The 10,855-nt window shown below is 48.9% G+C and overlaps 3 protein-coding genes across 5 annotated transcripts in view; 2 read left to right on the top strand and 1 right to left on the bottom strand.

Annotated features, from left to right (window-relative positions):
* Positions 1-9,724, top strand: part of supt5h (SPT5 homolog, DSIF elongation factor subunit) — a 30,038-nt gene extending 20,314 nt beyond the window's left edge. Inside the window, exon 32 of the mRNA XM_028419774.1 lies at positions 9,709-9,724. The gene's annotated coding sequence lies outside the window, so the exon portion shown is untranslated. The remainder of the gene's footprint in view (positions 1-9,708) is intronic.
* cox7a1 (cytochrome c oxidase subunit 7A1) lies at positions 3,113-5,649 on the top strand. Of its 2 annotated transcripts, XM_028419830.1 has the most exons (5): positions 3,130-3,269; positions 4,081-4,429; positions 4,623-4,709; positions 4,858-4,942; positions 5,477-5,649. In XM_028419830.1, exons 2-5 carry the CDS (start codon positions 4,388-4,390, stop codon positions 5,533-5,535), a joined length of 273 nt encoding a protein of 90 aa, XP_028275631.1. In that variant the 5' UTR covers positions 3,130-3,269; positions 4,081-4,387; the 3' UTR covers positions 5,536-5,649. The 2 variants fall into 2 exon arrangements, with proteins under 2 accessions (XP_028275632.1, XP_028275631.1); XM_028419831.1 differs by lacking the exon at positions 4,081-4,429 and having other exon boundaries at positions 3,113-3,269.
* On the bottom strand, positions 3,676-9,006 carry chp2 (calcineurin-like EF-hand protein 2). Of its 2 annotated transcripts, XR_003671594.1 has the most exons (8): positions 8,903-9,006; positions 7,139-7,211; positions 6,986-7,066; positions 6,746-6,864; positions 6,615-6,676; positions 6,419-6,541; positions 6,246-6,349; positions 3,676-3,975 (listed from the first exon to the last, which is right to left on the bottom strand). XR_003671594.1 is itself a non-coding variant. In XM_028419823.1 (7 exons), the coding sequence occupies exons 1-7, from the start codon at positions 8,967-8,969 to the stop codon at positions 6,296-6,298; spliced, it is 579 nt and encodes a 192-aa protein (XP_028275624.1). In that variant the 5' UTR covers positions 8,970-9,006; the 3' UTR covers positions 6,039-6,295. The 2 variants fall into 2 exon arrangements, 1 of the variants encoding a protein (XP_028275624.1); XM_028419823.1 differs by lacking the exon at positions 3,676-3,975 and having other exon boundaries at positions 6,039-6,349.
* Positions 9,725-10,855: the final 1,131 nt, after the last annotated feature.

Below are 10,855 nucleotides of genomic sequence, written 5' to 3'. Positions count from 1 at the left end.
AGGAAACAAAGTCAGAAACAGACAGAGGACACGAGGACAGAGGACATGAGGAGACCAGAGGCCCATTTCATTAAGGAGGCTCAGCGAACGGCACTATGTTCAGAGGAGTGGTGTGAGTGTGTTTGAGACAGTGAGGAGGGCACAGGTGATGAGGGATGAACCTAAAAACCTGCTCTATGAAATGGGCCTCGGTAACACAATGATCAACAACAGCTTGGACTAAACATCGACGCACTAAGGACTGTCCTAACGGGAGAGGATGAGGGAGAGAGAGGGACAGAGGCGAGGGGCACACGGGCCAAAGAGCACAGCTATGGCGTGGCAGCCATAAACACCCCCCACCCACACCCCACCCAGGATAACAGAGGGTACTTACTGGTTGAAGACGAGCGTACGCCTACACCTAACCTAGACGACGCACCTACTGGTGACCACACTGGACGGCTGGACGAAGGCAGGACAGGTCTCCACAGGGCGCTCCTCTTCAGGTCACAGAAATACTTAAACGCTGCTGTAATAAATATTAACCTTCTATTTAAACAGCAGGCACAGCTGTGGCGACGCAAAGGGTTAAAAGTGTAATATTCTAATCACATTTAAACGTCACCAGCTGAGCAGAAGTGACGGGATGACTTGACTCACATTTCTAAAACAATCATAAATGAGAATCAGAGGAAAGCTGGTGAAAAGAAAAGCTCCGGCACAGCAGCCAGGAAAACCAAGGGTTAAATATAGAACACCTGTCTTACTGTTTGTTGATCGTTTGCTTGAAGATCAGCCTAAAAAAAACAAAAAGCTTTTAGTATCTACAAAGAAAACTGATGGTGAAACACCTTAAACCTTTTCATAGATCAGAGTCACACTCAGCCGTCTGTCAAACGTATATTTACAGTATGAAGTGCTTTATCCACTGGTGGAAAAACAAAACAAAGCCCAGCATCGTGCAACGGTACCAGAACTTTAGGCTGTCACAGTATAAAGCTGGAAATAGATCCAATCAGTAAAAACTAAACACATGAACAAATTGGTTTATTTGTTACTTATATTATTTTTTTTTTAATCTGAGTTTGACTCTAAGAGTATTCCTTTCAGTCGGACCAATGTTTTTTGTGTTTTTAACTCTACATGTTTCGACTGCTTCCTGCAGTCTTCCTCAGAAGTCACGTGATGTCCGCCAGCTGACTGGGATGGGGCAAAAGTAATCGGCAATGAGGACAACGAGTTCAAACGGTGGATTAAGGAAGCGGGCCAACGGGACAGTGTGGAGCGGACCAGGGGACTTTCACACTGTCCCACACCTGGGATACAGTGCTGAAGAAGCCGGACTACAGGTGGCGCTGTTCCCCTACTACCTGGAGTAGTGGGAGAACGACGCCACAACCTGCATAAAATCAGCTGGCGGACACGTCACCGGTGACATCACGTGACTTCTGAGGAAGACTGCAGGAAGCAGTCGAAACACAAAAACACTGGTCTGATTGAAAGGAATACTCTTATAGTTAAAAAGGTGAAGACCAAATGAACCTTGTCGAGTTTGTCTCATCTCAGAACAGTAACGTATGATCTGGTCTAGTTGAGGGATGTTTAGATACAAGCCGCCATCTATGATTTATTAGCCTAGCTATTAGTCAAGCTAACACACCTGATACCTGCTGATGCTGCTCGGTCGTTAACAGCTAGCAATGAAGGCACCACTAACCTCTCTGTGAGGGCGTCAGCTCCTCTCTGGAGTTTGGACCGAGTCCTTCTGCCGTGTCCAAACGTCCCACGCTACGTGGAGCTCCCGCGTCTCATCACCCCCTGACCTGTGGTAGAGGAAAGGCCTGTTAGGCTGGGTGAAGCTGGTGGAGACCCAGAGGTCTTCATGCCAGTTAAATGTCATGCCAGCGCCTCTGTTATTTTACATTTAACTGGCATGAAGACCTCTGGGTCTCCACCAGCTTCACCTTGGGGAGCACACCTCCCCAAGTTTAACCCCTGTGACATCCTGTTCTACATTATTTCTAAACACAGGATCACACAGGCCACCAGAGGGCACGCGGCTCAAATTAGCCTAACAAGCACCTGACATTGAATAGCATTAGCGGCTAACGTAGCTCGCAATCTCGGCATCAATTTGCTGTTTATGTGAGTTTTAGCTTCCCTTTGGAGTTTGGACCGGGTCATCCCGGGGAACAGCACAGCTTCACCCGGTTCCATCCATGTTAGCTTTACTAACATGACCTTATATAACGGCACAGAAGCCACCTCTGATGGCACACGGTTCAAATTAGCCTACCAAGCTAACACACCTGACGGCAATTATGGTGAGCAACGTTAGTTAGCATTAGCGGCTAACGTAGCTAGCAAACACAAGTATTAACCTACCTTTAAGTGGGAGTTTAAACTTCTGTGTCCAAAGGTCTGTCAGCTCCGTGTCTCTCTGAAAACTCTGAAGTGAAGCTTCACCTGAAACACCGCCTGAAACACCGCCTGCAGTGCACCGCCTCAGGCCGCAGCTGCTGTGAGGGAGGAGCAGCTGCTGCTAATTACCCATTAGCATCACATAGGCACAAACGTAAGCAACGTGATGACGTTGCCGTGTGAATTACGCACAACTTCCGGGATTTTTTTTTTCTTGCCATTGGAGGGCGGCGCCACACCCCCTTCACTGTTTATGCTTTATTGACAGAACCATATTACAAGAACTTCCGGGATTGAAAATACAAGACACAAAATAAAATAGTAAAGAAATGAATAATAATAAAGAAGAAATATATAGAAATATAATATATAGAATATATAGAAATAATAATAATGATTGACCATCAGTCGGAGGCCTCTGTGTAGATGTATACCTACATCCATGAGTTTAAATAGATCACAGGTACCAGTGTTGTTGTTTCTCAGCTTTTATTTATCAGAAATATATCAGTAATAAAAAGTCACAGCAGCAGTCATTACTTCAGTGACTCACATCTGTTTAAAGTCTGTCTTTTATTGAGACGGGATGTTTTGATGGTCTCACAGACACACACAGCACATAAACATGTGTGACGTTCAAAGGCACTTTGGGAAAAACACGAGTGGCCTTTCAAAATAAAAGCCTGTGTTTGCTTCCTGCTTGGCGCCGCTCACATCGTTTGGCCTCTGCTGCAGATCGTAGTTTGGCAGCAATTCAGAAACCCTGACACTGTCAGCAGGAGTGTGTGTGTGTGTGTGTGTGTCTGCGCGCATGTCCTTGTGAGGGTAACGTGAGGGTAACACAGCTCGACATGAATCACCTACTGGTAAGAAGCACTGATTTACCTCTGTGTGTGTGTGTCTCTGTGTGTGTGTGTGTGTGAGACAGAGAGAGAGTTCCTCTGAAGTTTCTCACATTTGAGTGTGTAGACAAACTGAAGGCAGATATGACAGAGGAGCAGCTCAGGGTGACCTTTCTATGTGTTATAGTTCTGTGTGAATGTCTTCAGTTTATGAAGATATGATCTATATTTACACCGAGCGAGGAGCCTCTGACCTCACACAGACAGTCACCTGTTACACACAATGCAGCTCAGCACGTAGGCCAGGGCGCACACACACACACACACACACACACACACACACACACACACACACACACACACACACACACACACGGTGAGGTCCCTGCTTCCTGGAGCGTCCTCTCACAGGCTGCATGTGTGCAGGATCTATGACCTGAGGCCTCTGATAATCTGGATTGCAGGGTCGCTAACAGCACCGCGGATGTTCAGGTTTTTATCACCGACCTGCTCCACTGCGGCTGTTTGTGTTGATAATAGTGTGCGGAGTTGTCGTCACATGATTGTTAAAGTGTGTCCACATAGAAAGACAGAATAAAACACGGTCTTTGTGCTCATTATTTCACCCAAAAACCCATATTTTCTTCATGTCATGTGACCATGTGACTCCCTCCTTGTATTTCATCCATCATGGGGTCCACTGAGTCTGAACCTGTGCCAGACTGTAGACCTGAAAGAGACAGATAAGACACACCGGTCTCAGTTGGATTATCAGGGCTTCTTGTGTTTTATTTTAATGTTTTTGTTTAGAAAAATCTGGTTTTTGCTTTCGTAGAAAATGTTTTCAGCGTCAGCTGCTGACTGAGTGGCTTCCTGCACGTCCCGGCTGCTGAGTTTATGTTTCACTCGGCGGAATGAGTTAATTCCCCTCTCTGACTCCTGATTGGATCAAACGTCTGTCTGGGAGGAGCTGATTGGGCCCCGGAGCGGTCGGTCCCGCCCCTCTATCTGCTGTGACCTTAGCCGAGAGTTAAACTGTCACGCAGCCTCTTAAAGAGACAGACTGCTGCAGGCTGGAAGGTCACGGCCCGAGGAGGACGTGGCAGCAGGTGAGAGCAGGCGGTCTGACAGACCTGTTCAACATGAGGGATCCAGTGAGAGGGGAAAGACCAAACACCCACACAGTGAGGTTTCACACCACAGTGACCAGCATCCACACCTGCAGCCTCAGCAGCGCCTCTTCCTCTTTCTGTGCTCTGCTTTCAGGTTTAAAATAAAAACCAATGAGTGCAGAGTCTGCTGGAAGAGGGTCACACAGGACGAACACAGCGCGTCGCTGCTCCCTGAACTCTTTGTGTGCCTTGTTTGTGTTTCTAGAAAGTTCCAGTCCTGGCCAGCCGGGCCTTCAGCAGCTCCGCCAGGCAGCTGAGGAACAAAGTCCCCGAGGCCCAGAAGCTCTTCCAGGTGAGACGGACCGGTCACAGGCCCGGTCACGGGCCCGGTCACAGACCCGGTCACGGGCCCAGTCACAGGCCCGGTCACGGGCCCGGTCACAGAGTGGTTGAAGGAGTCAGAGTGCAGGCCTGAACAAACACATTTTAACCCTTTACAGGAGGACAACGGGCTGCCGGTGCACATCAAGGGAGGAACCACTGACGTCCTGCTCTACAGGGCCACCATGACCATAACAGTCGCAGGTAAAGTAAAGATGGACGGTGGCCCTGAAGGACCAAACACGTGTCCCAAAATTAACCCATTCAGAAACCTGTGTGTGTGTCTGTGTGTGTCTCTGTGTGTGTCTGTGTGTGTGTGTGTCTGTGTGTGTCTCTGTCTGTCTGTGTGTGTCTGTGTGTGTCTGTGTGTGTCTGTGTGTGTCTGTGTTGTGTCTCTGTGTGTGTCTGTGTGTCTATGTGTGTGTCTATGTGTGTGTCTCTGTCTGCCTGTGTGTCTGTGTGTGTCTCTGTGTGTGTCTGTGTGAGTCTCTGTCTGTCTGTGTCTCTGTGTGTGTGTTTGTGTGTGTGTCTGTGTGTCTCTGTGTGTGTGTGTGTGTGTCTCTGTCTGTCTGTCTGTCTGTCTGTGTGTGTGTCTGTGTCTCTGTGTGTGTGTGTGTGTGTGTGTCTCTGTCTGTCTGTCTGTCTGTGTGTGTGTGTGTGTGTGTGTGTGTGTCTCTGTCTGTCTGTCTGTGTCTCTGTGTGTGTCTGTGTGTGTGTGTGTGTGTCTGTTCTCCACAGGAACCTGTTACTCTCTGTACTGGCTGCTTGTGGCCTCAATGCCTCAGAAGAAAGCGTGAAGCTGAAGAGACCCGGCTCGGTCCAACATCCATGTTTGTTGTGTGCACTTCTTCCTGATTGTATCATTGATCCCTGTTCTTCTGTAAAACTGTAAAACATTACATTTAAATCTACGTGTTGTCTGTGCCTGAGCTTCCTGATGGATGAGAGAGGAATTAGTTCCAAAGTTATTCACCTGATTTATGATGCTAAATGTAGCTGCTAGCTGTATAAACATCCTGTGTGTGTGTGTGTGTGTGTGTGGACAGTAAAATGATGTCACAGGGTTAAAGTTATCCAGCACAGACAGTGCTGATCGCTGAGCGATGGCTCCACCCTGTGGTGTCACAGTGGAACTACACTACAACAGCTGAGTTCTTTGAAACGTCCTCAGACGGCTGCAGAGTCTCCATCTGCATCATTTCACATGTGTTTCAATAACAAACATAACATTATCAGTCATGGATATTGTCCGGATCAATCGGAACAGCCTGACGTTTGGGATTTGAAGCGGAGCCAGAAGTCACTCAGATCACATGACGAATATTTACTTCACACTTCACACAACAAGATCCACAGATGTTCATGAGACACTTCCTGCCTTTACATTCAGCTCTAAGCCGTCCACACACAGGTCTGTGAGGTGTGGACATGTGGACATGTCTCGAGCTGTGGTAGGACGTCAGGTATTGTTTTCATATTTTGATTTTCACCACAGCAGGGTCTTCACCTCCATGTCCATGTCTGTCCACACGTCCCTCCCTGTCCTCAGCTGCGTCTTCATTTCAGGAAGCGAATGCTCATCTTGTGGTCGATGTCCACTTTCTCCAGAGACTGGAAGCAAAGTGAAAGATGTTTCAGCTGGACCAGCTGTTTGTGTCACCTCTAAATATCAGCCCTCACCTTTTTGAACTCGTCGAAGGAGATGGCGTCGTCTTGGTCCAGGTCTGCCTCCTGGATGGCTCGCTCAGCGATGCACTGCAGCTGCTCCTCCGTCACCTGCATCTCCAGCATCAACCGCAGCACCTGTCACGTTGATGTGGGTTAAGATGTGTCAGACACAGAATCAGATCACAGACCTCTGAGAGCTGAGACAGACCTGAAGGAGCTCCGCTCTAGAGATCTTTCCATCCCCGTCCTGATCATACAGCTGAAAGGCGACTGAACACACACAGTTCATGAGTCAGTGTCTGATCCTCTGCAGAAGCACAACAAACCACCCTGACTCACATCTGAGCTTCCGGGTCCTGCTGTTGGCCGGCTCTTGCTGAGCTCTGTCTCGGTTTTTGTCCGCGGGACGGAAGTGAGCCAGAATCCGGACAAAGGAGGGAAAGTCCAGCGTTTCCTTTCTGCAGAGAGTCAGGAAGAGGGGAGGTGAGTGCTTCCTGTTTGTGTCAGGGATCAGGTCTGATCCATCTCAACCAAACAGAGACAGAGACCAGCAGTGTGTCCTCTGATAACTGAGATTACCCTGCAGAGAAAAAGGCGCGGATGATCCTGTCTCCAATGGGGTTCATGGCCAACTCCCGAATGGCATCAAAATCCTCGGGCCTGAGACACAGACAGAGACATGAGGACAAAGGCTTTGTAGTCCAAACACAGAGGCTCGGTGTGTCCACCAACCTGAGCTCCCCTGTGCCGTCTCTGTCCAGAAACTCAAAGCGCTCGTGGAGACGCAGCAGGTGGGCGGCCGAGACTGAAACACAACGTTTGACCCATCACACACTCAATTATCAGCTCAGCTGATGAAGAGGAAACAGCCAGCTGCTGGGGCTCTGACAGCTAGCATGTAGCAGCTAGCATGTAGCAGCTAGCATGTAGCAGCTAGCATGTGTGTAGAGGACTGTTGTGTCTCTGTGAGGACAATATGAGCATAAAGACACTTTGACTGAAACAAACTGATCAAAGCAGAAAAGTCTTCATGAAGCAACAGACACAGAACTGACAGCACTTCCTGACTGGACTCTGATTGGTCAGAACTGACAGCACTTCCTGACTGGACTCTGATTGGACAGAACTGACAGCACTTCCTGACTGGACTCTGATTGGACAGAACTGACAGCACTTCCTGACTGGACTCTGATTGGACAGAACTGACAGCACTTCCTGACTGGACTCTGATTGGTCAGAACTGACAGCACTTCCTGACTGGACTCTGATTGGTCAGAACTGACAGCACTTCCTGACTGGACTCTGATTGGACAGAACTGACAGCACTTCCTGACTGGACTCTGATTGGACAGAACTGACAGCACTTCCTGACTGGACTCTGATTGGACAGAACTGACAGCACTTCCTGACTGGACTCTGATTGGACAGAACTGACAGCACTTCCTGACTGGACTCTGATTGGACAGAACCCTTTTCAACACCCGCTCAGAGCCTGGAGCAGATGGAGCCTCAGAGTCCAGCCGCCTTGTAGTTTAGGGAGCGTCTGTCCAGTAGAGACCCGTCACATCAGCCCCTCTGTGTCTCTCAGATCCTCACATGATCCTCATCACTTAAAACATCAGTCATGTCAGCGTGCATCAGAGGCTGAACCGAACGTCCCTCCACCCACTGTGTTCCAGCCCAACCCCACTTTCACCTCAGGCCAGTGGTGCAGCTGCTCCACCGGGTGCTGAACAGACCAACACTTAAGAATAATAATGATAAAAAAATAATATCCAAACAGAGGGAAGGATGAGAAAACCCTGCAGACCAATCATCTGGCTTTCTGGTTAAACACACACGGTGACTGCTGTGACAGACGTGCAGCTTGAAGGCCACACCGAGTCTCCTCACAGCAGAAGCAGCCGCTGCACACAGGGAGCCGCTATCTGTCCAACATGTCTGCCGAACAACGTCCACAGCGTCCTATCAGCGGGGACAGGTCAGGGTGTCCACACAGATAAAGACAGATGATGAGGAGGACAACAGTCAGTGTGAGGAGGCCACACACACACGGCTGTTACTTGATAAGGTTCACGGTTTAAATGTGATCATTTCTATCAACCTCTTGGCATAAAATCATCTTTATACCATAGATGGTTCTTGTTTTTAACTAAACTAAACTTCTAATTATAATGATATTATTAATTTAGAAAATAAAACCTTTTAATCATAAATATGTGAAGTTAGTTCAGAAACATCTTCTCAGTTGAGAGAAATAAAATGAAACGATCCTCTTTGTCTGATTTATCCTTGAGCTAACATAGCAGTAAATACATGGTGAACATACGCGCTGATGTCATGACACGTCCTCCTTATGTACATGTTCGTGTTTCTGTCTGAAGGTAAAGCTACGTATATATCAGTATAAACATGAACAGTCCTGTGTGTACACATGTCTCTGTCTGTGTCAGATAAACACCAGGATCCTCAGAGACCTCAGAAGTCTGAACTCACAGCCCGTTTCCTGGACCAGCTCCTGGGCGTCGGGGACGTCCTTCATGCCGGAGCTGCTGGAGCCCATCCTGCCGCACAGACACCGACTGAAACTTCCTCAAAGCCTTCAGCTGCTGCTCCAGCCTGCAGGCGCCTCAGCCCCACCACAGAGCAGCTGCTCAGCCAATCACAGCCCGGCGAGCGGCCGCTCACTGACCAATGAGATTCCAGGGTCTGGACACTGTCTGCAGGCGGGTCTAAAGTGGCTTCACAGTTATTTCAGGTGGAGGGAAACAGTTACTGAAGCGACCAAAACAGCAGAGCAGCTGCTGCCTGCCAGTCTACTCATGCTCCACTAGGTGGAGCCATTTACACACAGTCAGTGTCCTCAGAGGAACTGCAGCCAGCAGTGAGGACTTCTGTCTGTTTCCATTGTAGGTTCATGCAGACATTACATGTTAAACACAACATGTTAAAGGTACAAACGTTTTAACAATATTTGTCCGAAAATGTCTCCAAATGTTCACGTCCATGAAGAAATCACAGTGAGGGAGAGACGAGGAGCTGTAAGCAACATCTACACTCATCAATGGAAGTGATCAGGTCATTGATCACATCATCAATCGAACAGCTGTGTGTGGTGTGTGTGTTAGCTGTGTGTTCTGCTGCCCCCATGTGGACACAGAGGTCACTGCCTACAGCGTCGCTGTGTGTTTGGTTAGTGGTATTAAAGTGTGGCTTTATCAGAGGTCACTGTACTGCTCCCTGTGGACTCTGACCCAGTTTAGGTTTGTCCTCACACACACACACACACACACACACACACACACACACACACGCACACACACACACACACACAGACACACGCACACACAGGGCTGAGTGTGGAGTTGGCAGCCAGGCAGACTTTGCATTCCTCTCTGCTAACAGTTGACTTATCAGCTCTGTTTATCTGAGGGAGCTGTTGTTCTGCAGCTCCGCGCCAGATTCTTTCTTTATGTCAGCGTAAAGCACCTAAACGGGAAGATTTTAGCAGCATGCACGCGTAACACACGTGGTGTGTGTACTTTTGTTTTGTCTTAAAAAGACGCACTGCTGGAATTTTCATAGTCATGTGTGCATCTTGATGATCACTGATGAACAGCTCTGACTGGTTTAGCTCACCGGTACTCCCCTGACCCGTGGGGTTCCCCAGGGCTCCGTCTTCGGCCCCTTCTGACCTCTGTAATACTTGCTCCATCCATGGGGGTACGAGCCAGCACAGGACGCGGCCTCAGCGCCGCAGCTGGAGGCTGAGACGGCAGGAACACAACACAGCCATGATACAGCCAAGGTTTCTGTGCATGCTAAAGTTTAGCTCCGGTGTGGAGTTAGCATGACGCTAGCAGCTACACATCTGCAATGTGCCTCATGCTGGAAAGCCCACACAGTAAAGCAGAGTTCACTGAGGTGAATCAGGAGGGAAACCACTGCACTGTTTTTAATGTCGCACTTGTACTGGACAATGGACAACACCCAAACCCGCCGGCCATCAGCTGAAAGTCAGAGCTTCTGATCAGCATCACACTTCCTGCAGGTGAGAGGGGCTGATCACTTCCTGATGATTCATTTACCAGCTGATGCAGATTTGGATCAATAATCTGTGGTGTTCCACAAGCCCCATGCCAAAGAGCATCAGGATGGAGAATCACCGACCAGCAAGGCTCAAAACAACAATCACATTTCCTGTGCAGTGCCGTGCCGCCTGCCTGCGCTGGGCCTGTTTCCTAGAATCCACGCCTCTTCTCCGTCACTCTCAGCCGGTGTGTTGTGGGTTTTCCAGGCCTGACGATGAAAGCTCAGGTATGTTCACTATGCGGTGACAGGTGACAGGTGGGCGGGCCCACGCACGGCGCGCCGGTCCAACCTGCTGCAGGCCAGGAAGCAGTTGCCAGCTTTCTGCTTCACAGGCAGCACAAACTCAGGTGGAACCGT

Source organism: Parambassis ranga, chromosome 13 (genome assembly GCF_900634625.1).
Source record: "Parambassis ranga chromosome 13, fParRan2.1, whole genome shotgun sequence".
NCBI classification, from domain to species: Eukaryota; Metazoa; Chordata; class Actinopteri; family Ambassidae; genus Parambassis; species Parambassis ranga.
Note: the sequence above shows the minus strand (reverse complement) of the source record. Positions and strands in the feature narration are given on the sequence as shown.

What these genes read in the sequence shown, in the direction of transcription:
- cox7a1 (XM_028419830.1), top strand. Translation starts at nt 4,388, where the DNA reads ATGAGGGATCCAGTGAGAGGGGAAAGACCAAACACCCACACA. An exon ending in AGGCCCAGAAGCTCTTCCAG is followed by an intron (nt 4,710 to 4,857) that starts GTGAGACGGACC and finishes AACCCTTTACAG; the next exon opens with GAGGACAACGGGCTGCCGGT. An exon ending in CATGACCATAACAGTCGCAG is followed by an intron (nt 4,943 to 5,476) that starts GTAAAGTAAAGA and finishes TGTTCTCCACAG; the next exon opens with GAACCTGTTACTCTCTGTAC.
- chp2 (XM_028419823.1), bottom strand. Translation starts at nt 8,969, where the DNA reads ATGGGCTCCAGCAGCTCCGGCATGAAGGACGTCCCCGACGCCCAGGAG. An exon ending in CGCGCCTTTTTCTCTGCAGG is followed by an intron (nt 6,865 to 6,985) that starts GTAATCTCAGTT and finishes GACTCTCTGCAG; the next exon opens with AAAGGAAACGCTGGACTTTC. An exon ending in CAGGACCCGGAAGCTCAGAT is followed by an intron (nt 6,677 to 6,745) that starts GTGAGTCAGGGT and finishes GTGTGTGTTCAG; the next exon opens with TCGCCTTTCAGCTGTATGAT.